Here is a 25,190-nt window from a genome sequence, read left to right on the forward strand (position 1 = left end):
GACTATACAACTGTCACTGTTCTCCTCAGATTTATTCCTTGATGGCTGTAATTTCTCCTGTTGGTCACCAGATGGCGACAAAGAGTTATTTGTTACTTGTCAGGATAAAACAACAACAACAAAAACAACCAAAAAAAGACCATCGACTAAAGATGGAACAAATGAGAACATGACATCTCTGCTTTTCAGATTGATTTTCAGTGAGTTTAAACTCTACCTGGGGTTTTATTTTGAAATTTTTTCAGGGATTATATGAAGCTTGGACTTTAATCCAACATCTCAGCTGTTGAATATGAACTCCTAAACGTCACACCACCTCCCCGTGAGAAGCTGCTCCTTTCCCCGCCAGGGTAATCTATCACTTATCGATGATTGACTGGCGCTCGATCACCTGTAGTGACGTAGGCTGCTCGGTTTTAATGGGTGCTGAGGAGGAAGTGGGCGAGTGAAGGAGAATGTGTGACAGGAGCAGCGGAGGACTACAGCTGCTGCTCTCTACAGCCTGAACAGAAGCAGCAGAACCAGCAGAACCGAGCCCCGATACGAGAGAGAGCCAGACCTGCTGCTGCTGGACACTCACCTGGCCAGGTAAGAGCTGCAGTGTTCCGTGAACTGCGTGTCACCTCGCTGTTGTGATCCGTGGGAATGCGAGGCGGACATTTTTTTCTCCCACCCTAATCCGTGTCCCAGGCGGAGAAGTTATTGGAAATCCAGCCTGGAACTGAAACGACGGGAGAGAAGCTCAAATAAATTGTTTTATTGTGAAAGTTAAAGCTGCGTTTAGACTTTATTTCTTTATTTCTTATTCTCTGATGTGAATCAAAGCGAGTTTATTGAAGTGGCAGGTTTGAAAACAACCAGTTGTGCACATGTCAGGCAGCAACAGAGGAGAATAAATCTGAGAGAATACAAAAGAATAAATCTGGATAAAATAACAGAACATGGTAAAACAGGATAGGAAGCTATCCTCAATGAAAATACGGAGAACTATGGCCGTTAAAAGCCACCAAAATCCAATGAAAACGTGAGATTCTTCTTACAAATGTGAATGCATGAGGAACTTTTTCTTGCAAGGAGGTAACAGCAGTGTTTTTACAAGTTTAATAAATGCATAGTAACATGTTTATTATGATAGTAATAAGAGTAATAACGTGGTGGAAGCGCTGTAGGTGTCTGAAAACTACCAGATTCAGGATCAGCTTTTATCCTAAAGCAATCTCAGTATTAAATGGTTTAAACCAGGGGTGTCCAACATGAGGCCCACGGGCCAAAACCGGTCCTCCAGAGGGTCCAATCCGGCCCTCAAAGTGTAAAAATTACAGAGAAGACATGAACTGCAGATTGTAAATTAGTAAAACTATAAATTTAAAATCATTTCTAGACCATGACAAGTTGTTTGGATCATAAAGTAAAATACTAGATTGTTCTTTTGCTGTTTTCTGTCTCGTTTTTGACTTTTTTTTGTCTTCTTTTTGTCATTTTACAATTTTGGTTGGGATAGGGTAGCAAAAATTGCAGTTAAAGATGTCATAAATATTAAAGCATATGCCCGCTATTAACACAAAACTCCATCAATTTGACTGTATTTTTATGTAATAAATGCAGATATTTGGTATGCATGTTCCTTCTTATAAATATTGCAGCGTGTTTCCATTATAAGTAGAACAATATGTACATTTAACTGGGAAAAACGGCATTATTTTCGAGAATCAAATGCAAAAATTACAATATTGTTCTACATATTTCAGCATTTTTCAATTAAAAACTGTGCAGGAGTCAAGAAATGTATTTCTTCAAGAGAAAAAAAACAACACACTTTTCTCCTGATTAACCTATGTACGGTGATTCAGTGTTACATAAAGTGCATCAAACTGTTTTAAGTTTACAGATTTTTACCGTCATAATTTGACAGTTTTTCACTATAAAACGTACAGACATTTTTACAGTGTCTGGTTGGCACTACAGGGGCATCAAATCTAGAACCGACAGACTCAAGAACAGTCAGAACCACCCTGAACTCTCACATGCACTGAAATCTAAATCCAACATTTACTGACACAATGGATGTGGGCTGTTTATCATGCAGTATTAATGTGTTTGCAGCTCTCTGTGTCGGTACAGTAAAGGCATTCTATTCTCCTCTATTCTGTTCTAAAAGTTTAGCTCAGCGAGGAGAAATGAGCTCAAACTACAGGCAGGAAATATCAGTGATGGAAGTGTGGAGCTCAGCGACCCACAGTGGAGCTCAGGCCTGGGATCCCACTCGCTTGTGTCCTTAAACTCACAACGAGGGATTCGACCCGTGACTCACCGCTCACTCCTACACCACGCTTGCCTACACAAAAAACACACAAACGGACCTGTAAATCTGTGCTGCACGGAAAACTACACAAAATCCGAGGAGGAAAGAGTCAAGAGTGGACGGACCAGAATCAGAATCAGAATCAGAATGCCTTCTAATGTCACTGCATTAAGATAAAATGAAACAGCAGCACTGCTATTATACGTGTATAATATTGTAGTGTTTCATTTAACACATTCAGTAAAACCACAATAAAGACACACAAGCAGTCACACAAAATAATAATAATAATAATAATGATAAAGCACTATGCATTCATATAATCATGATAGTTAAAAGCAGGGGTGTCAAACAGGTTCCACTTTCAGTTTGATCTCCAGTGGACAGGACCAGTGAACAACACAATCAAGACCAAAAAAAAGACACAAAATATTACAAAAATGAAACACAAAGGGACAAAAAATAGACAGACAACACAAGGGAGACAAAAACAAACACAAAAGGACAAAAACAAGACGCAAAGCAATGAATAAAGCAAAACATAAAAAGACAAAAAGCACAAGCGAAACAAAAAGAAAACACAAAACGACAAAACGTGAAACAAAAGACAAAAATGTAAGACAAATGACCAAAGTCAGACAAGAAAAGACAAAAAACTTCAAAAACAAGACAGAATATTCCAAAAGGAGACACAAAATGACAAAAGCAAGAAACAAAATGAGAAAAACAAGAGGAAAAACAAAAAAGAGACAAAAAGGATAAAAAGAAAAACAAAAAGGCGAAAATGTGCGACAAATGACAAAGTCAGACAAATAAACATACAAAAACAACAAAAACAAGACAAAATATGACAAAAACAACAATCTAGTATTTTACTTTCTGATCCAAACAACTTTTCATGGTCTGGAAATGATTTTAAATTTATAGTTTTACTAATTTACAATCTGCAGTTAAAGTCTTCTCTGTAATTTTTACACTTTGAGGGCCGGATGTTGGACACCCCTGGTTTAAACTGTCCCTGATGATGTTTCTCCTCTCGTCTCCAGTTCCTTCCGATGCTGTAGGTGCTGAAGACCCCCACAGGAGGACACCATGTCGGCCGGCCGAGCCAATCTAATCCTGGAGAGTCACTTCTCCACAGAACTCCACATATCTGAGCCGGGGGATGAAGACTACCAACCCCAGAGCCCCCCCACGCCCCAGCTGGACACATCTGCCCCACAGCAGCACGCGGTGGACGGCATGGTGGTGCCCCAGCAGGTGGTTCTGAGCACCCAGAGTCCAGCGGCCATGAAGCTCGGCTCTCACCAGCTCATCCCCAAGAACCTAGCAGCGTCCAGCCGGCCCAAGAACCGACACCACACCACGGTGGTGACGTTCCCGCTGGGGCTGGAGCACTTCAGCAGCGGCAGCCGAGGCCGGAGCCGGCACTCCACGCAGGGCCCGGATCTGTCCTGGGAGGACTACGACAGCGACGGGGACGGCTTCGCTCTGAGGAGGAACCGCAGGAACAAGTCGTACAGAGCCGCGGTGACCAGCCTGGACATCGAAGCCATGACCAAAGGACCGGGACCCAAATCCACTCTGAAACCCGTCAGAGAGGACCGAGCTCCCAGTCCTAGTCCGGCTCGCAGCCCGGGACGTAAGGTACGAATGGACCCAAAATGTAGTGAAACAAATATAACACAGCTGTGTTTGGGCATTAAAATGATTTCTTTTGAGATCCAGGACTGGAGTAGTGGTTAGCACTTTCGTCTTGCAGCAAGAAGATCCCCCGTTCAAATCCCGGTTTGGTCCTGGGATCTTTCTGCATGGAGTTTGCATGTTCTCCCTGTGCATGCGTGGGTTTTCTCCGGGTACTCCGGCTTCCTCCCACAGTCCAAAAACATGCTGAGGTTAATTGGTTACTCTAAATTGTCCGTAGGTGTGAATGTGAGTGTGATTGTGTGTCTGTATATGTAGCCCTGTGACAGACTGGTGACCTGTCCAGGGTGTCCCCTGCCTTCACCCGAGTCAGCTGGAATAGACTCCAGCACCCCCCATGACCCTAGTGAGGATAAAGTGGTGTATAGAGAATGGATGGATGGATCTAGGACAGGGGTGTCCAACATGAGGCCCGTGGTCCAAAAGTGGTCCTCCAGAGGGTCCAATCCGGCCCTCAAAGTGTAAAAATTACAGAGAAGACATTAACTGCAGATTGTAAATTAGTAAAACTATAAATTTAAAATAATTTCTAGAACATGACAAGTTGTTTGGATCATAAAGTAAAATATTAGATTGTTCTTTTGTCATTTTGTGTCTCGTTTTTGGAATATTCTGTCTTGTTTTTGTTGTTTCTTTGTCTTTTCTTGTCTGACTTTTGTCGATTCTCTCGTGTTTTTGTTGTTTTGTTTCACATTTTTGTTGTTTTGTGTTTCCTTTTTGTCTCCTTTGTGTCTTCTGTCTCATTTTTGTCATTTTGTGTTTTGTTTTGTGTAGCGCTTTTGTCGTTTTGCCATTTTTTTGTCTCATTTTTGTCGTTTGTCCATTTTTTGTCCCTTTGTAACTTTTTTTTTGTCTCATGTCATTTGTGTCATTTTTTCTCATTTTGTTTCCCACTTTTGTCTGCTTTTTGTTGTTTTGATCATAGAGTAAAATGCTACATCACCAGTTCCAGACAGCTGTGACTAAAAGTTGTGTTCCTTTGTAGACACTCTGTGATCTGGAAGTTGTGGTGTGGAAATGATAAACTGACGCTGAATGTTTTGTTAAAAGACAATTCCTTAAATGTGAACATTTTTTGCACTAAAGCAGAGGAACCATTAGGAGTTGTGGTTATTTATAGGTTATTATGCTGTGGTTTTACTGGTCCGGTCCACTTCAGATCAAACCGACTGAATGTGGAACCTGAACTAAGATGAATTTGAATCTCCTGATCCAGGAGCTTGACATTTCTTCAAACCTTCATACATCAGAACCTTGACTCTCTATTGAGGTGTTTCAGTCTGATGCTGTTGTTAAAGTGGCGAAAAAAGGTTAGATGGAGCGCTGATGTCCTTTTCATAGGTCACAGCCATCACTGTTGGCAATGACCTTTGTCAAATTCTCCTTTAGTCATAGATGATTGCATATTTCCTCAGCTGCCCTCCAGACGAGCATAGAGGAAGTCTCTGTAGGGTTTTTACCAGGCTAGAGTTAAAAATTCCACATTTAAGGATTGAAAAAAAGAGGCAGAGCTGAAGACAGAATGAGAAAAATGAAGTTCCAGTTGATTCCTGCAGTAATAATCTCACTGCTGTCTCCTTTCTAGAGAACCTTGGGCAGAAAGAGGAACCAAAACCAGCGTGGATCGTTCAAAGATGGTATGTTCACTGATGTGTCACTCCGTCTGCTTCTCTAAATCTGGACTACAAATAGGGGGGAAGCAACAATGACAACATCTTTCCCTGTTAGCTTCTTGTAGCAAGCCTGAGTAGTGAAATAAAACGTCCACAGAAAGCCAGATTTGACGTGTGGATGCTGTGATTTCAGCCGTAGAAAGGACAGCTCGAGGCAGCAGAAGAAGAAGAAACAGGAAATCCTTCCTGCTGTATGCGCTCAGCATGTTAAATATCAGCTGAAGATGAATACTTGTTGTGCCACTTCTCCTTTTTTCAACGTGTGGTCAAAGCTTGTAAATTTCCAGTTTAATTAATAAGGAAGAGTCTGTTTTCTGGAGCTGATATCTGACAGAGGCAGCTGCTGCTGATGATGTTAGGATGAATTATGGAGAATGAAATTAACACATTTATGTGTCTGTTTGGTCCTGGAAGGAAATTTTCTTGATCTTTTCTCAAAAAATGTGACATTCAAGTTGTTGGAGAATCATAATCAGATTAATATGCTGTCAATCAAAGCTGTTGCCTTTCATAATTTAATGCTTTCCAGGAAATAAACAGTCCAGGAACAAAGCCACATTGACTTAACTCACTCATCAGCTTTGTACCAAACAGATGCGTTCTCACCTCCCACACCATAGTTCTCAAATGTTCCCTCGTATCACGTTGACGAATCCCGAGTGTGAGTGTCTGTAGTTACTTCTTTTCAGTGAAGACTAATGGGCAAACTACAGCAGAATCCTGCATGTACACAGGCTCGATAGGAGAGAAATGTTTAAGTTTTGCACGCTGAGAGATGAAACTGAAGCGATGTTTGTTGGTGCTCAGCGACGCCGCGGCTCTACCAGGACGTCCGTGAGCGAGGGCTGCACTCCACCAACCAGGACGAGCTGCTGGATGACTTTGTGGTGGTGGAGCCCCCCGTGGAGGACCAGGGCATCGTGGTGAAGAGCTACCGGCCGGCACAGCTCACCTGGAGCCAGCTGCCACAGGTAGACTCAGCTTTAAGTGTCAGTCTAACCACGTGACCAACTACAGCTCCTCCAATCTGATGTATGGAAGGCCAGCCATCATACACTGGAAAAAATGCCCCTCTCAAAACAGGAAAAAAAACTTATTTCAAGGAACTTCTACCTTGAAATAAGTGAAAAAATCTGCCAATAGAACAAGTGAAAAATGGCTTGGTGAGATTTGTTGAAATAAGATATGATATTTAGAATATTGAGATCTTAAAATTAGCTGGGGAAACTTATTTTAAGCTCTATTTTACCAGGATTGTCAAGCTTAGGTGTCTTAATCTTCCTGTTGTCTTACATTAACGGCACCAAAAAATATTATTGCCTTGCCTGAAAAAAATCCAAAAATTCAGCAAAAAATTCCCCAAATTTATAACAAATTTGAAAAATCTTCAGGAAGAAATTTCTTTAAAAGTTTTCCTGAAAACTTTTATTTAAAAAAAATCTCCACAAAACAAAAATTTAAATAAAAAAATCTAAAAATTGTAAATATTTTCAAAAAATGGATAAAAATGTTGCCCGAAAAAATCCTAAAAATATCTAAAGTGATTCCATCTATATCAGTAAAAGTTCTAAAACTTTCTTTAAGAACATTCGGGGGGGATCAACCAAAATCCTGCGAATTTCACTGGATTTTAGTTATTTTTTTCTGAATGTTCTTAAAGAGACATTTTTTTTTAACATTTCCTTTTTCCATCACAAAATGTTCAAAAATTTCCCAAAAAATTTGAAAATGTGGAAGTTTTCACTGTGAAAATATATACATTTTTTCCACATTTTTAAACTTGAAAACGGGTCAATTTGACCCGCAGGACGACAGGAGGGTTAAAACAAGATAATTTCAAGATTGTTTGACTTAACAAGATATTTAAGATGCATCGTCTCAAAACAATCCCTCCATCTGCTGAAATGTCACTTGCTAAGTGAATTTTTCTTAACTTAAGTGGGATGAGACATTTTGACTAAAATTAAGACAAACAGACTTGGTAAGATTTTGAGTTTTTGCAGCGTAAAGACCTCTTTTAGCGTTTATTTGCTCTTCGGTCAGCTGACACCGTGACGACCATGAAAAAAAAAACGACATACAAACATTTCGGAAATCCACAAAGTGTCACAAAAATATTTCTAATTAGACGGATTCCAAAAAGTCTTTCAAGCTAGTTTTCTGTCGTTAGACGGGTCCCACATGCTAGCTAACACTGCATTAAACCGTCCATACAACACACTTCAACAAATAAAGGCCACAAATATGAAACAAACAAAACTTAAAAATCCCAATTACTGTGTGAGCAACATTGCATCTGACCCACAATCCCACACGATCATGTGACTTGTTTCACATTACATGAAATGGACATTGTAAAAGAGCATTAGATTAGGTCAGATCGGCTTTTAAAGGTGAACATTTACCCTCCTTAACGTCCTGTTTATTGCATTTTAAAATAACCTTATTACCTCAAACATTTAAGAAATGACAACAAAAAACAACAACCAACTTGAAACCAGAAATTCCTAAATTATGTGTATAATAGATTAGATAGAATAGATAGATAGATAGATAGATAGATAGATAGATAGATAGATAGATAGACAGACAGACAGACAGACAGACAGACAGACAGACAGATAAGGTCAGCATGAAACTAAGGTAAACCTTAAACTACTCCAAGTGCAAGGACAGGATATGATTAAAATCTTGTGCAGACAGAGAGTCCTGTGAAGACACATTCTTCATTTAGTCTATAATTAAACCAGAGTACATGTGCAGGAATCTGTCTGTCATCTCTTCCTTTAATGCAGAATGCTGTTCTGATCAAATATTGTCCCTTCTTGACCTTTAACTTTCATTTTGGTTCAAACGGTGCATAATAAAAGCTTTATTTGTTTAATAGACGTGTAACTCTCACACACACTGTGGAAAAGTTTCTCTGAATGTCAGAACGTCTACAAAGGCAGTCTTTATTTCAGATATAAAAGACTTTATCGTTGTTTTCATCTCTCACAAAGGTGAAGGACACGGGGATTCTGACGATGATCACACCTCAGGAGAGGAAGAGACAGGAGGTACGTATGCATCACATGCATTTAGAAATACGCACACGGAAATGTCCTGAAAGGGAACGGCGCTGGCTTTAACATATGGAGTTAGAACAGTCTCATAATTCACAAATGCACACAGAAGAATTCACAAATGTAAACTGCAATCCACAAATGCACACAGAAGAATTCACACATGTGAACTGGGATTCACAAATGTAAACTGCAATCCACAAATAAATTAAGAAAGTTCACAAATGTATTTCTGCATTCACAAACTGCTTTTGTGTGTGAATCTTTTTTGAGACTGCTCTGCCGTCAGCTCGATCCACAAATGCATTTTTTTCAACACGGAAGTTTCTGTAGCCAATCAGATGTCTCCCTCCTTTCAGCCAATCACAAAAACTCACCCCACGTGGGGGTGGGTGTACTGTTCAGCCAATCATATGAACGCGTCCGCACAGCGTTATACTTGACCGTGTCATTGGGCTGAAGAGTGAAGCTGCCCGTCGGAGAGACCATGGCGTCTGATGGGGACAATAGACCCTTTATTTGTTTACAAACATTGTGACGTTTTTTGTGGCCGGGGCTTATGCTGGAGGCAAAAGCTGAGCGAGAAGTCAAGCGGGACTGGGAGTATATAGTTTGCGCTGGGAGTTTGCAGCGCAAACTCGAGCATTTTTAACCCGTTAAACTTCAGTGTACCGCCGGCGGTACACCTACTAATTTGCATAGGAATTTAAATAATGTCCGAAGGCTGCAAATGCGATTATATAAACATTATACGCCGATGGAAAGCTTAGATTCTCATGAATCCGCCGGTATAAACCACTTTCAGATGTGATTACCACAGCGGATAATATAAACACATTTGTCCGACAAACAGCGAATATCCATCCATCCTTTCTCTGTACACGGCTTTAACGTACACAGCACGACTCACATTTCCGGGTTCATTATTACACACAGATGAAAATATTCCACAAAAAACGGCCATAATCCAACCTTTTACATCCAGACGAAACAAGCCAGTAAACTATTTTGTCCAAAACATGTCTTGAAGTCGGTATATAATCCACGAATCGGTCGTTTTAAAGGAAATGCACCTCGCGATGCGCGTCCAATATTCCCTGTATTTCTCGTCATATTTAACGGGTTATTGTTTTTGATTGTATTTTTTTCTGTGTCTTGTTGTGTCCTTGTTCTTATGGTGTGCGTATTTGGACCCAGTGTCTGGAATAAAGCTGAACTGAATTGAATTGAATTGAATATTTTTTTATTTACAAATAGAATATTAGGGATTTTTTGTACTGAAAATGGCTGGAATTGACTGCAGCTGATCGTCTCTGTCCAGTCTTTTCGCCTCAATGCATTTAACCACAACTGTCTTCGTTCCCTCTGAGCACGAGTGTTCGGTGGAATCCTATAAAACTTTAATTTGCGTTCGCCAATGTCATTCCTCCTATTCTGGCATCCAAAAACACAGCAGGACGACATTTTAGAAAAGTTGATAGAGCCTAGTCTCTATCACATTGAGACTAGGCTCAATGTGACATTGATACTGACATTAACCGTGGCATCTCGCCTAAACAGCGGTAAAAGTACTGGTATTAACCGTGGCATGATCCCTAAACAGTGGCATTAACAGTGGTATCTCTGCTGGCATCTCCAGAGGCCACTGGAAATGCCGCTGCGGCAGTGGCATCTCGCCCAAACAGTGGCATTAACCGTGGCATCAGGTGCCACAAAAAGTGTCACTGCTCGCTGCCAGTGCCACAAATCGGACCTGCTGTCTCTCCAGAGATGATCAGCTGCAGTCAATTCCAGCCATTTTCAGTACAAAAAAATCGCTAATATTGTTGCGCTTTGTGATCCTACGAGCGTGGGTGGAAAGTACTTCGCACAACAAGGAATCTTGGTTTGCAGCCTTTACTGAACGTCAGCATGGAATACAAGCTTCAACAACACTTTTTGGTCGGGTTGAGGTCTCTGGCTTGGGCACAGACAGCGAGCTAGCATGTCCATGCAGTGTAAGCCGTGAGTACCGTTCAACATCCAACCATTAACTGACACACTCATAAGAGGGTCTCTCTTTTTTCTCTGTGCACGCTCCCGTGAGTCTGGATAACCAATAAGCAGGCTTTACTCAGCAACACATACACATAACTGTCATAGAACATAAAACATTAACCACTAACTCTGTCCTACAATATTCTATTTGTAAATAAAAAAAATATGACGAGAAATACAGGGAATATTGGACGCGCATCGCAAGGTGCATTTCCTTTAAAACGACCGATTCGTGGATTATATACCGACTTCAAGACATGTTTTGGACAAAATAGTTTACTGGCTTGTTTCGTCTGGATGTCCAAGGTTGGATTATGGCCGTTTTTTGTGGAATATTTTCATCTGTGTGTAATAATGAACCCGGAAATGTGAGTAGCCCTGTGTACGTTAAAGCCGTGTACAGAGAAAGGATGGATGGATATTCGCTGTTTGTCGGACAAATGTGTTTATATTATCCGCTGTGGTAATCACATCTGAAAGTGGTTTATACCGGCGGATTCATGAGAATCTAAGCTTTCCATCGGCGTTTAATGTTTATATAATCGCGTTTGCAGCCTTCGGACATTCTTTAAATTCCTATGCAAATTAGTAGGTGTACCGCGGGCGGTACACTGAAGTTTAACGGGTTAAAAATGCTCCCAGCGCAAACTATATACTCCCAGTCCCGCTTGACTTCTCGCTCAGCTTTTGCCTCCAGCATAAGCCCCGGCCACAAAAAACGTCACAATGTTTGTAAACAAATAAAGGGTCTATTGTCCCCATCAGACGCCATGGTCTCTCCGACGGGCAGCTTCACTCTTCAGCCCAATGACACGGTCAAGTATAACGCTGTGCGGACGCGTTCATATGATTGGCTGAACAGTACACCCACCCCCACGTGGGGTGAGTTTTTGTGATTGGCTGAAAGGAGGGAGACATCTGATTGGCTACAGAAACTTCCGTGTTGAAAAAAATGCATTTGTGGATCGAGCTGACGGCAGAGCAGTCTCAAAAAAGATTCACACACAAAAGCAGTTTGTGAATGCAGAAATACATTTGTGAACTTTCTTAATTTATTTGTTGGATTGCAGTTTACATTTGTGAATCCCAGTTTACATGTGTGAATTCTTCTGTGTGCATTTGTGGATTGCAGTTTACATTTGCAAATTCTTCTGTGTGCATTTGTGAATTATGAGACTGTTCTAACTCCATATTAACACGCTTCAGCAAGCAGCTCAGAGGCTTAACATTTCTCAGCAATAAATAACGAACACACAAAGGCTTCTTTCTGCTCTCTGTGTTTGCATCATCGTGCGACACATGCACTGCAATGAGCCCTAAGAAGAAAAAAGAAAAATGCATTGACAGGTTTTTGATTTTTTAAACCAGAAATTGGCTCTGAAAGGTGCAGCCTTTCAGTTAGCAGGTGCCAGAATCACTCTGCTAACTCTGCCTCCTACTGCATCCTCCTTCACTGTTTTCCACTGTTCTGCATGTGCACGAGGAAGAAGATTAACGATCTGTTTATTGGCATTTGTTGTGTTCTTGCAAACATAAAAACAAAATGCTGTTCTCACAGTCCCAGTACAGGGAAAGTCAAAACGATAAGAAATATAGATTAAAAAAGCAGCACAGTGTCATTCGTATTAAAGTGTGTTCAGTTTTTAAGACGTGAACATCAGAACACAGAGCAAACGGTGTGGAGAGATTCTCGGAATTGGACCGAAACTGAGCCATTTTCTCCAAACAAAAAGTTTTTATCTGCTTAAGAATAGGCAGAACTAAGCTCACCGGTGCTGTTTGGTTTCTGGTTACGTCATCTTTCTTTGGTTCTGGGACTCAGCTGGAGAAAAAAAACACCCAGCATTAGCATGTGGATACAATAAAACCGGTGCTAAAAGCTCATAGAAGAGACCATTAATAGTTTTTTTATTGTGCACCGGTGGATTTAGTGCTGCGCTTACGTCAGGTCAGGGGCCTTACATAACGCTGTTTTAAAAAGGATGGTCAGAATTAATGCAAGAGAGGCCATTAGCGTTAGGAACCGGAAAAACACGCGATACTACATTTCCCATAATTCCAACCATGCATCTGGAGTTTCTTGTAAGTTTATATTTAAAATGTATTTAACCCTCGTGTCGTCCTGCGGGTCAAAATTGACCCGTTTTAAAATTTGAAAATGTGGAAAAAAATATGTATTTTCACAGTAAAACTTCTGATGTCCACATTTTCAACATTTTTTGGTGGAAAACAGAAGTGTTAAAAATGTTTCTTTAAGAACATTCACAAAAAATCAACCAAAATCCAGCGAATTTCGCTGGATTTTGGTTGATTTTTTTGTGAATGTTCTTAAAGAAAACATCAGAAGTTTTACTGATATATATATGGAATCACTTTAAATATTTTTAGGATTTTTTTGGGAAGATTTTTACTCATTTTTTGAAAATATTTACAAGAATTTTCTTGCCAAATTTGGAGGATTTTTTTTAAAATAAAAATTTTAAAAGAAACTTTGAAGGAATTATTGGAATTTTCTTCCTGAAGGTTTTGCAAATGTTCAGAAATTTGGGGGATTTTTTTCGCTGAATTTTTGGATTTTTTTCAGACAGGGAAACAACAGGAGGGTTCAATGATTTTGTGATCTTACAGCTGCCAGCATCATTTGGCAAGAAACTCACATGGATTCTCAAATGTTTTCTCAGAAGCAGATCAAACGGCTTCCATTAATATCAGCACAACAACGGAGCCAGTTTATTTGATTAGAAAGAGCAAATAAGCACTGCAGACTGATACTGTCTGTTTAGTGTAACTCCATCTGAGGGTGGATTTCCCCTTTTGTCGCGTTTCCTCGCCAACAGTCTGAGATGCTGTGTCAATACCAAAGGTCCACCCTGAACAAAGCCGCGCCCTGCCAGAGTAATCACGCTCCTGAGCAGGTGCTCGTGTTGCTCTTTTGTACCTTTAGTCACCATGTGGAGTTAGCCTGAATGCTAAAGCGGTGTACTGCGAGTTTTTTTTTAAGGAAAATGAAAGCATTTTACTGAAGTTTGGAGTCAGCTGAGATGAGCTAAAGATACAAGAGCTTTACCAGGTCTAGATGTTTTACTCCTCCTTACTGAAATGTTGAGCTTCTCAACAGAAAAATCAACATCAGTCTGAGATTGTCAGGAAGGACTGTGCTTGGTTTTAGCTCCACTCGTGCCCTTTGGTCCTTTTTGAGTCACTTCACTGCGATAGGAAGAAGGAAGGTGTGTCATCACCGTGTGACAGCTCACCTTCTGACCACAAACAGCAGAGCTTAACTAATTATGTCATCAGAGACAAACTCTTCTTAGTCCAACAACCTGAAATCTGTAAAGGGAAATAAATTCAGCTTCAGCAACATTCATCCTCAGTTTACAACTTCTGTCTACAAAGGAACACAATGTTTAGTCACCTGGAACTGAACGATGCAGTTTTTTACTTTAAAAAACAACAAAAACAAGACAAAACATTACAAAAATGAGACACAGAATGACAAAAGTGAGAAACAAAAACACAAAATGAGACAAACGACACAAAACAAAACAAAAATTAGACAAGGGAGTTAGAAAGCGACAAAACACTGAATAAGCAACACAAAAAATGACGCAAGTGTGAAACAAAATGACAGAAATGATACGCAAAACCATGAATAGAGCAAAACACAAAATGACAAAAATGAGACAAAAAACACGAGCGAGACAACAAGGAAACGCAAAATGACGAAAATATGAGACAAACGACAAAAGTCAGACAAAAAAACAACAAAAACAAGACAAATATTTTAAAAATGAGACACAAAATGAGCAGTCTAGTATTTTACTTTATCATCAAAACAACTAGAAATTGTTTAAAATGTTTAGTTTTACAAATTTACAATCTACAAGGGGTTTTTTGCTGAATTTTGGGATTTTTTTTTAGACAAGGAAAATATTTTTTTGGTGCCCGTAAATGAGGACAACAGGAGGGTTAAAGAGAAAAATCTAATCTTTGAGGGACTTTAATTAGTACGATGGCATACATTCTTTTAGTAGAAGATTCTGTATTTTCAGTGTCTCATTTTGAATAATCCTCGAGTTACAAATCTGGTTACATTTTAAAATTGTAGATTACAATATTAAAATTCATATACAGCTGACTACATTTTAACTAATCTCACCCTACCTGGGTACTGTTGCACACCGCTCTCTGTTTACCTGCCTAAAACCTACAAAAGGAATTCTGGGAAATGTAGGATATCCCTGCATCACACAGAGGAAAAGAGAAAAGGGGAATTAAAGTGGAAAAAAGTACATTTAAGGTGTGGTCACAGGATAAGCTAATAGCACCACATGCTGAAACGTCTCCTCGTTTTGTTTGTGATCCTTCTGCAGGCCATTTTTGAGATCATCACCTCGGAGCATTCGTACCTTCACAGCCTGGGCATCCTGGTGCGTCACTTCGAGAAGAGCGACGTGTTGAGGAAAACCATGACGACCACAGAGCACCACCACCTCTTCTCCAACATCTCCGTCATCCACGACGTCAGCAAACGGTCAGAGCAACTTTCTCCTGTTTGTCTGTGTGTGATGAAGGTATTTTAGGAGGTTCGCTGCCTAGGAATGAAAACATCTCATCAGTGTGTGAAGAACAGCAGCAGGGTCAGTATACACCCCCTGTCAAAAGTTGTAGGACGCTTTCTTATTCATTTGAATGAGAAAGCGTCCTAAAACTTTTGACAGGGGGTGTATAACTGAGGTCTCTCGTCATTTGTGTCTTTATATGATAGTTATCTGTCTCACTGAGTCATTTTGTGTTTTTCTGTGGTCATTTTGTGTCATTTTTGTGATTTTGTGCATTTCTGTTGTCATGTTGTGTCTTTTTGTGGTTGTTTTATGTGTCTTTGTGTTCATTTTGTTTCTTTTTTGGTCATTTTCAGACAGTTTTGTGGGCATTTTAGGTATTTTTGCGGTCCTTTTGTGCAATTTTATGGCCATTTTGTGCCCCTTTGTGGCCGTTTTCAGTCTGTTGGTGGTAATTTTTGGTGTTTTGTGGTCATTTTATGTCTCCCTGTGGTCATTTTTGGTCATTATCAGTCTGTTTGTGGCCATTTTGTATCTTTATATGATAATTATGTGTCTCATTAAGTCATTTTGTGTTATTCTGTCATCATTTTTGGTCATTATCAGTCTTTTTTTGAATTTCTGTTGTCGTTTCGTGTCTTTTTGTGTTTTTTGTGTAGGTTTGTGCTCATTTTGTTTCTTTTTTGGTCATTTTCAGACTGTTTTGTGGGCATTTTAGGTATTTTTGCGGTCCTTTTGTGCAATTTTATGGTCATTTTGTGCCCCTTTGTGGCCGTTTTCAGTCTGTTGGTGGTAATTTTTGGTGTTTTGTGGTCATTTTATGTCTCCCTGTGGTCATTTTTGGTCATTATTAGTCTGTTTGTGGCCATTTTGTATCTTTTTATGATAATTATGTGTCTCATTAAGTCATTTTGTGTTTTTCTGTTGTCATTTGTGTTATTTTGTAACGAAATTAACAAATTGTATCTGTGTCCGAGAAATCACTTTTAACTAAGCTACCCATTACAAAAACACTCTGTAGCCTCTCTTAATGTTGATTTTAGGCCTGAAAACAGCAAACATGTCAACTATGATACAAAAAGTCCCTCAATCATACAGTGACCCAGCAGGCTGTTGTTTCATTCAACATATGGTATCTACTGTACAGTAGAGCTCAGGCTGTGTTTCTACATCATGCAGTTGCAGTGAATCCCCACTGAGACGTGGCTTCAGGAGGGAAACAGTTTGATTGAAGCTTTCAGGGAGAGCATTTGCCCTTTGCATGTCTTTACTATCCTGTAGGCTCCGGGAACATGTTAAGACCTGCTTGCCAAACTGGTTCTGCTGCTCTCGGTGGTATTCCCGGCCCTTTTAAGATGATAATATGTTTGAAAGCGCTCTGTTTATTCCAAGCTACTTTATTGTGAATGAAAATAGATCAAGTTTTAGCAGCGACAGATCTGCTTGTTCTGTTTCCAAGTAAAACAGGATCGATGAAGCTGCAGGGCGGAGTGTGAAGCTGCTGTAAGACACGTCTGACCTACAGTATCTGTGCGTGAATCTGGGTCCTGCTGTTGTTTCCAGGGTTGGGCTGGTTTTTAGGTGTCGTTTTACTCCTTTTTTATGTTTAAACGGCGCTTTGTAAGGGGCAGGGTTGAAAGTCGTTCATCATGCTGAAGATGGAAGAAATAGAAAGGATTTTACAAAGCTGCAGCAGAGAGATAAAATGGATTAAACCGCAAAAATGAATCAGCACATATGTTTGGTATTTTAGTGTAATCAGAGCATGAAGTGATCCGCTTGTGTGCTTTTAGGATTGTTTGTCGTTTCTTTATAACATTTCAATATACTGCCTTTGAAAAGTTTGAGGTCCCTTAGAAATGTCCTTATTTTTGAAAGAAAAGCGGTTTTGTCCAATGAAGATATCATTAAATGAATCAGAAATACAGTCTTGTTAATGTGGTAAATGACTGTTCTAGGTGTAAACGGCTGATTTTTAATGGAATATCTCCATAGGGGTACAGAGGAACATTTCCATCAACCATCACTCCTGTGTTCTAATGCTACATTGTGTTAGCTAATGGTGCTGAAAGGCTCATTGACGATTAGAAAACCCTTGTGTAGTTATGTTAGCACATGGATAAAAGTGGGAGTTTTCATGAAAAACATGGAGTTACGTGGGTGACCTCAAACTTTTGAAAGGTAGTGTACATGGAAATATACAAACTTGGAATATTTTCTTCCAGTGACACAAATTGCAACAAGTTTCAGAACTATTGTGTTCAAATAGATAAATCAGAGATTAGTTAGATTAATATAACCCCAAGGTGACAAGTTTCTAGTTAATCTTCCATTGTCGTATCTCTCTCAGAATGTCCAAATAAAAGCAGTAAATCAACTGTTCACACACTAGTACCCTGACATTAGAATCTAAAAGTTATCAGAATCTTTGTCCTCACATAGCTGTATGTGAACAGGACAACACAATCCTTTCACATCTTTTCTATCCTCTCTCTCTCAATCCGTTTTCAGGTTCTTTGAGGACCTTGAACGGCGTCACTATGACAACCCACTGATCCGGGACATCAGCGACATCGTCCAGATGCACGCCGCCCGCCACTTCGAGCCCTACATCGTCTACTGCTCCAACGAGACCTTCCAGCAGAGGACGCTGCAGAAGCTGCTGTGAGTAGCAGAAACCGATCTGTTGATGTTCTCCAAGAACACGACAGGATGAGCTGACCTTCTCTGTCCAAACAGGACCAGTAACACGGCGTTCAAGGAGACCCTGAAGCAAATCGAAGGCAGCAGTGAATGCGGAGGTCTCCCCATGATCTCCTTCCTCATCCTCCCCATGCAGCGAGTCACCAGACTGCCGCTTCTACTGGATGTGAGTTTCAGTTTTATCTTCCTAAATGAGCCGCTCTCAACTTCAACCTCAAAAAATTACACAAGGCCCAATCACAGCAGCTCGGGGAGTGTGTTTTATTTATTTTGAACATACAAAGCAGCTAAAAATGATATTAAGTACCCGATAATCACCCCACTGTGGTCTCATGCACTGTAGTTTGTACAGTTATAAAGGCTACTATTTACCTGAATATTTACCTGTCATAAAACAAATATTGTTTTTTGTTTTTTCCATGAATTTATTTTAGGTATTCTTGAAATATCACAGAACCTGTTGGGTCAAAAATATACATACAGCAATGCCAATTTGGTTAAACGTCCTTTGGCCATTTTCACCTTAAATAAGTGCCTTTGTTAGCCATCCACAAGCTTCTTCTTATGTCTTTGACCAGTCCTACTGACAGAATTGGTGCAGTTCAACTAAATTTGTTGGCTTTCAGCTCAGTCCATAGGCTCTCAATAGTTCATGAAACAGGACTTTGGGGATACCGGTCATTCTGTCTCGTGTTTGTCATTTTGTGTCTTGTTTTTTCTGTTTTGTGTCTCCTTTTTGTCATTTTGTCACAGGAATATGACTCACAAGATAAACAAAAAAGGCTACATGCAGGAATATGTGCAACTGCAACTCTGTATTAGTGACCAAATGCACCAACTTATTCAGGAACACCAGACTGAGATGGATGTGATTTAAGGTTGTGCATCATGTTGACTTGCAGATTTTCATACCTCTCTTTTCTCCTCAGACAATCTGCCAGAAAACTCCACCGGACAAGGCGGAGCACTTCGCTGCAGTTTGGGCGCTGAACGCCATCAGCAAGGTAGAGATGCTGCGGACGGTCCAGCTGCAAGTGGAATAACATTCATCATATGAACATGGACCGTGGTGTGCATGTGTCTTTAAGGCTTCGATGATCATTATTGTTATGGTTTTGTTCTCAGTTGGTCTCCAGCTGCAATGATGGAGCCAGGCGGATGGAGAGGACAGAGCAGATGTACAGGATCCAGAAACAAATGGATTTTGGTAAAATCAAGGTACAAGCTGCTCAGACGCATTCAAGAAAGAATTTAGTCATAATGCAGATCTAGTTAACCCCATTATTCCGGTTTTCTAATCTGGACTGATGAATCTTCACAGCCTTTTCCGCTGGTGTCGTCCTCGCGGTGGCTGAAGAAGCACGGAGAGCTCGCTATCGCCGCTGAAGAGCTCAGCATCTGGAGGGCTTTCACCAACCGAAGCTACTACCTGTATCTCTTCAATGATGTGCTGATCGTGACCCGGAAGAAGAGGTGAGTGAGAATGGAGCTCACGGAGTTTGCTTACAATGCTGAGCACCCAGAATGTGAAGTGATATTTAGTGGGTAAAGGACCAGTGTGAAAGATTTCGTGAAGGGCTCCAGACTTGTGTGAGTTATAAATTCAAGCGGTCGTATTGATCATTAAGCAGGATTTGTGTCGCTCTGACCGGCACAGGAAGCTACTGCATTACCCACAGTGGTAGAAAGTAGTACTGCTGTATTCACACTGAAAAATCTGGTCAATTTGTTCAATTGCACAAGGGTTTTCTAACCGTCAATGAGCCTTTCAGCAGCATTAGCTAACACAATGTAGCATTAGAACACAGGAGTGATGGTTGCTGGAAATGTTCCTCTGTACCCCTATGGAGATATTCCATTAAAAATCAGCCGTTTCCAGCTACAGTAGTCATTTACCACATTAGCAATGTCTTCTAAGTGACCCCAAACTTGTGAACTGTAGTGTACATGTGCTGTTTTTTCCACTCGTAGAAAACAGCACATGTAGAAAAAGGTCACTTGGTCATATCTTGGACAAATCTGAAGTTAGACTGTGCTAGTTTAACTCTGTTTAAGGCCACACCTGTCTGAGCACCGCAGCCATCAGGCAGCAGCTAAAACAGCCTGCAGCGTTTAGGGAACATTGGTAAAGTGTAACATCAATCCATAAAAAAAAGTTCAGCTAAGCAAATGAGAAAGTTTGTCTGACTGATGCTACTGGTGAAAAAGTTCGATGATTTAGTGACATCTAGTGGTGAGGCTGCAGATTGCAACCGACTCAATGAGGAGATGTAGGAGAATGTTGACTGTCATTTCAAGGTAAAAACACAAAAGATCCCCTCTGGAGCTGGGGGTAGGTTTGTCCCTTCTGGGCCACTGTAGAAACATGGCGGTGCAACATGGCCGACTCAGTGGAAGAGGACCAGTGTAGGTATGAAGGCCTCATTCTACACCAATGAAAACACAGGATTGTACACTAATGAAAACATAAATATGATTATTTTCTTCCTTTTCTACTAGTGGATCCCTCTAAATACATCCTCAGACTGGTGCTTTAAAGTTGTGTGAGGATGTAAGGTTTTTTTTGTCATTGTGTTGATTTAATTAATCTGTGTGCTTTTAATGAATTTTGCAAACATCACAAATGCCCTACAACGAACTAAAAAAGTGAGCTGCTGATTGACTTTAACTGAGTAATAATGGTACCACATTATCAGGAGACATACCTAAAAAAACACTAGGATCACTTAGGTTACATCCAGCTGTCTGTAAATGAAGAGTAATCTGTCATTACAGACATGTAAAGCACACATTGAGGCTCCAGATGCAGGTTTCAAAATGTATGACTCACTTTTATTGTGAAGAAGAACCTCGCTGGACGTCTGCAGTTGACGATGCATTTGCTGTGTTTCTCCTGGGGCTTCTGAGGCCACTAAACACTTCCAGCTGCTGGAACTTGAGAAACAGAGCAGAGGGGAAGGGGACAGAGGGAGGAGAGTCGTATGGATATGATGCCTGCATTCTTGAGATTCTTCAGTTTTACTTTCAGCGTGTCAGCTCGACTGACTGCAGCTTTCTGTTCTGAGTTAAGGAGAAAGCAAACAATGTCAGCTCAGAGGAAGGAGCTGCCTGCAGCCTCGGTGTCATTTCATGGTGGTGAAGTGTCCACTGTGACCCAGTGAGCAGGTGATCATATCTGGGACAGATAGATGAGGAATGTGGTCTGACTGCTTCATGTACACATGCCCACACACACAGTAAACATGGAGCTGGTGTCTTGTCATCTGAATGTGCAACAAATGTTTCTGTGAGTGTTCTACATCAGTGGACAGAGCGAGCTGAACATCAGGATGTGACTTTTTGTGTCCAGTGAGGAGAGCTTCGTGGTGCTGGACTACGCCACTGTGGAGAACGTGAAGGTGGAGGTCGGAGAGACTCCAGAAGGAAAGATGTCTCCACCGGCCAAGAACAGCACCAACTATCTGTCCTTCAAACTGGTGATGAGCAAGAACAGCGAAGGGAGACCAGAGCAGATCTCCCTGGTGGCCGAGTCCAGGTACTGTCAGCCTCATAGCTTCACTTAGTTTCCACTGGAAAACACACCCAGACCTGAAGCTGCTTCTTTCTGTTAGCTGTTGTTGCTTATTCAAAGTCACATTCACTTGCATGTCCTGGAGACAAGGTTGTGTGTGGCTCCCTCTGCTGACGAAAACCTGAATGGCAGCATTTAAGTCTGCAAAATCCACTGTTGCAGAAATACATCAGTATCTATCTAGCTATAATATTTTTGCTATTTTTTAAATATTTGTTTTATGTATTGTTTTTGTTTTTTGCTTTGTTCTTGCTCATTCTCTTCTTTATTTACATTTCTATATTTTTATTATTATATATTTTTTGTTTTCTTATTTTCTTATATATGTATATGATATTTGTTTTTATAATTATTATCTTTATATTTATTATCTTGTTTTTTCTATATTTGGGTTTATATATTATGATTATTATTATATATTTTTGTTTTCTTATTTTCTTATATATGTATATGATATTTGTTTTTATAATTATTATCTTTATATTTATTATCTTGTTTTTTCTATATTCGGGTTTATATATTATGATTATTATTATATATTTTTTGTTTTCTTATATATATATTTGTTTTTATATTTATTATCTTTATATTTATTATTTTATTTTTCTATATTTGGGTGTGTATATATAGAGAGATTTTTTTGCTTATTCTATTTATTTTTTTTGCTCATTTTTCCCCTATATTTCCTATAAATGGTGCTTTTAAAAAAAAAAATTTCTATCACCCAGGGTGGACAGAGCTCGCTGGATAGTCGCTCTTACAGAACACAAGCAGGCGGGCATCTCCACGTGCACAGAAGGTGAGTGTGCACGCCGCTAGTTCTGAATTTTCAGTGCATTCATTCATGCAACATTCAAACTGCGTTGTGTTTGACTCAGCTTAATTTAGTGACTTATTCAAACCAAACCATCACAGTCAGCGCTCCCTGTTGCTGATAGTTTACGACTGGTTTGAAAGCTGGAGTGTTGGGATCAAACATGTTGACACAATGCTGATTAAAGCTCTCTGTGACGACATTCTGGTCAGCAATTATTGATTTACTCGAGCTGATAAGAGGAAGAACCGTAGTGATGGAGAGAGTCAGCTACAGCAGCAAGGAGAGAGCTGGAAATGTTCAAGGAAAGGAAACTCAGCGTTCAAAGGAAAGATTAGAGTCTAAAATAAAACCTACAGCAAGGGTGTAATTACTGCCGCTGCCAGAAGGGAGAAAGGAAAGTTACCCACTGCAGGTTGAAGACGGAGCTCCTCTGATGTTATTAAAAGGTGTGTCTCTGCAGAGAAAATGCCACATCACAGCAGTGAACCTGACCGGACAGTTCAGTAGCGGTGGTATGGTTTCTCTGCAGCACCACAATATAAAACACGGCAGTTTGTGAAATGTTTTATGGTGTTCTGATTGTCTTTTTTAATCACTGGTTGTGTACAATGTGTCATGGAATGTGAACTTAGTGCTGTTAGCCATCATCGGCCAAATAAAGTAGATTATACTGGGTCACAAAAACAGGAAACCGTACCTATAAGTTTTACTGTTACGAACCACAATGCAACATGTCGTCATGTCCCAGGACTGCCACAGTACGAGGCCACCAAAGCCTACATGCCGAAGGATCCAGACGAGCTGGGTCTGCAACAGGCCGAGCTCGTCATCGTCCTGCAGAAAGAGGAAGGTAAATGCTCCATGTTTTATGTGGAACACAGCTTCAGATCTGTTCAGTCAGGATCTTTTCTTCTACTGTTCACATAATGTACATCATTTGAAATCTTTTCTTTTTTGTCTAATTTTTGTCATTTTTAAAAAATCTTTTTCTTGCTTTTTGTTTCATTTTTTGTCATTTTCAATCTTTTTGTTGCATTTTTTGTCTATTTTTTTTAATCTTGTCGCTTTGTTTCATTTTTGTTATTTTCAATGTTTTTGTTGCTTTTTGTTTCATTTTCCATCTTTTTGTCTAATTTTTTTATCTTTTTCATTCTTTTTGTTGCTTTTTTGTTTCATTTTTTAAAATCATTTTCATTCTTTTTGTTGCTTTTTTGTTTCATTTTTTGTCATTTTAAATGTTTTTGTTGCATTTTTTGTCAATTTTTTTATCTTGTTGCTTTTTTGTTTCATTTTTGTTCATTTCAATGTTTTTGTTGCATTTTCGATCTTTGTCTACTTTATCATTTTCATTCTTTTTGTTGCTTTTTTGTTTCATTTTTTGTCATTTTCATTCTTTTTGTTGCTTTTTTGTTTCATTTTTGTTATTTTCAGTGTTTTTGTTGCTTTTTGTTTCATTTTCCATCTTTTTGTCAAATTTTTTTATCATTTTCATTCTTTTTGTTGCTTTTTTGTTTCATTTTTTGTCATTTTCATTCTTTTTGTTGCTTTTTTGTTTCATTTTTTTGTCATTTTCAGTCTTTTGTTTTTTGTCACATTTTTGTAATTTTTAATCCTTTTGTTGCTTTTGTAATAAAAAACAGGCTTTTGAGTGCTATTATGCAACAGCTGATTGAAAAATAAGAGACTTATATTAACAGCATGGAGTATCATTTAGTAGATGTGTAACACTTAAGTCTGGTGCATTTCTAGGCAGCAACTGTACATTTTTTGCATCAATTTATCCAAAAAACATTTATTTTTACAGCGGGAACCACAAAATTCATTGTCTTTATAGCGTAGATCTGCTAGTGTTTGTAACTCCCAGTAAACTGTCTTTCCCAGCATGGTGCTACGGGGAGAGGATGCGGGACGGAGAGAGAGGCTGGTTTCCTGCCAGCTGTGCCACAGAGATCACCAACCCCACCGCCATGGAGAGCAACGTCCAGCGAATGAAACGCTTACGCAAAGAGACCAACGTTTGAGCGACTCTGGGCGGGTATCCTGTTGGATCAGGATGCACGGGGTTGAACCAAACAATAGGAACACCTTCAAGAACATTAGTGACGCACAGTGTTCAGCTTTTTGTTCAGACTGCATTGGTGGTGAATCATACCGAACACCAGGAAACTAATTACCGGAACAGCGAGCCACACATACATCACAGACTGGAAGATGTTTTTAGCAGGCAGAAAAGTCATCTTAAAGTGGTGGAGCATGAATCCAGAGTAACCGTGAGCTTCCTGCTTCTAGTCAGCATCAGTGTTTGATCTTGCTGTCCACACCACTTATTTCAGAATGTGTCCATCTGGTTAACAAACAATTAAATGTCATTTTAAGATACTTGCTGTAGTGAAAATAAATCAGTTTGTGTACACTCTAGGATGAGACGTTAGTTGCCTGCACTTTGTCTTAATGAGAAGTCTGTCAACATGAGTAACTTGATCTTTATCCTGGTTACCATTATTTTATAAAATATTGTTCTTGTCAGAGGAGTTCTTGTGTAGGGTTTCTGTATTCTCCTGGTGTGACATTTGCCAACTTAAATGCAGTTTATGATACGCTGTTGCATTGTAGAATTTGGTTAATTGTCTAAATATATGAAATGAAAACACTCCAGCTGAACCGTGTTGTATTTTGAAAAGTGAGTGAATTCTGTGGTTTTTCTGTTTATAGCCTGTATACTTGAAAAAAATAAAATAAAGCCACCACGACACACA

The 25,190-nt window shown here is 39.7% G+C and overlaps 1 protein-coding gene across 1 annotated transcript; it reads left to right on the plus strand.

Annotated features, from left to right (window-relative positions):
- Positions 1-205: 205 nt before the first annotated feature.
- arhgef16 (Rho guanine nucleotide exchange factor (GEF) 16) lies at positions 206-25,190 on the plus strand. Its single transcript, XM_022198794.2, has 15 exons — positions 206-588; positions 3,349-3,949; positions 5,592-5,643; positions 6,487-6,650; positions 8,682-8,738; positions 15,155-15,315; positions 17,855-18,007; positions 18,083-18,212; positions 18,976-19,050; positions 19,172-19,264; positions 19,368-19,519; positions 21,396-21,581; positions 22,346-22,416; positions 23,183-23,284; positions 24,316-25,190. Exons 2-15 carry the CDS (start codon positions 3,395-3,397, stop codon positions 24,453-24,455), a joined length of 2,091 nt encoding a protein of 696 aa, XP_022054486.1. The 5' UTR covers positions 206-588; positions 3,349-3,394; the 3' UTR covers positions 24,456-25,190.

Source organism: Acanthochromis polyacanthus, chromosome 6 (assembly GCF_021347895.1).
Source record: "Acanthochromis polyacanthus isolate Apoly-LR-REF ecotype Palm Island chromosome 6, KAUST_Apoly_ChrSc, whole genome shotgun sequence".
In the NCBI taxonomy this organism is placed as follows: Eukaryota; Metazoa; Chordata; class Actinopteri; family Pomacentridae; genus Acanthochromis; species Acanthochromis polyacanthus.

Bases quoted from the DNA above. Each gene is read 5' to 3' on its own strand.
- arhgef16 (XM_022198794.2), top strand. From the start codon at position 3,395: ATGTCGGCCGGCCGAGCCAATCTAATCCTGGAGAGTCACTTCTCCACA. The intron at 15,316-17,854 runs GTCAGAGCAACT...ATCCGTTTTCAG, and splicing joins ATCCACGACGTCAGCAAACG to GTTCTTTGAGGACCTTGAAC. The intron at 19,520-21,395 runs GTGAGTGAGAAT...TTTTGTGTCCAG, and splicing joins ATCGTGACCCGGAAGAAGAG to TGAGGAGAGCTTCGTGGTGC.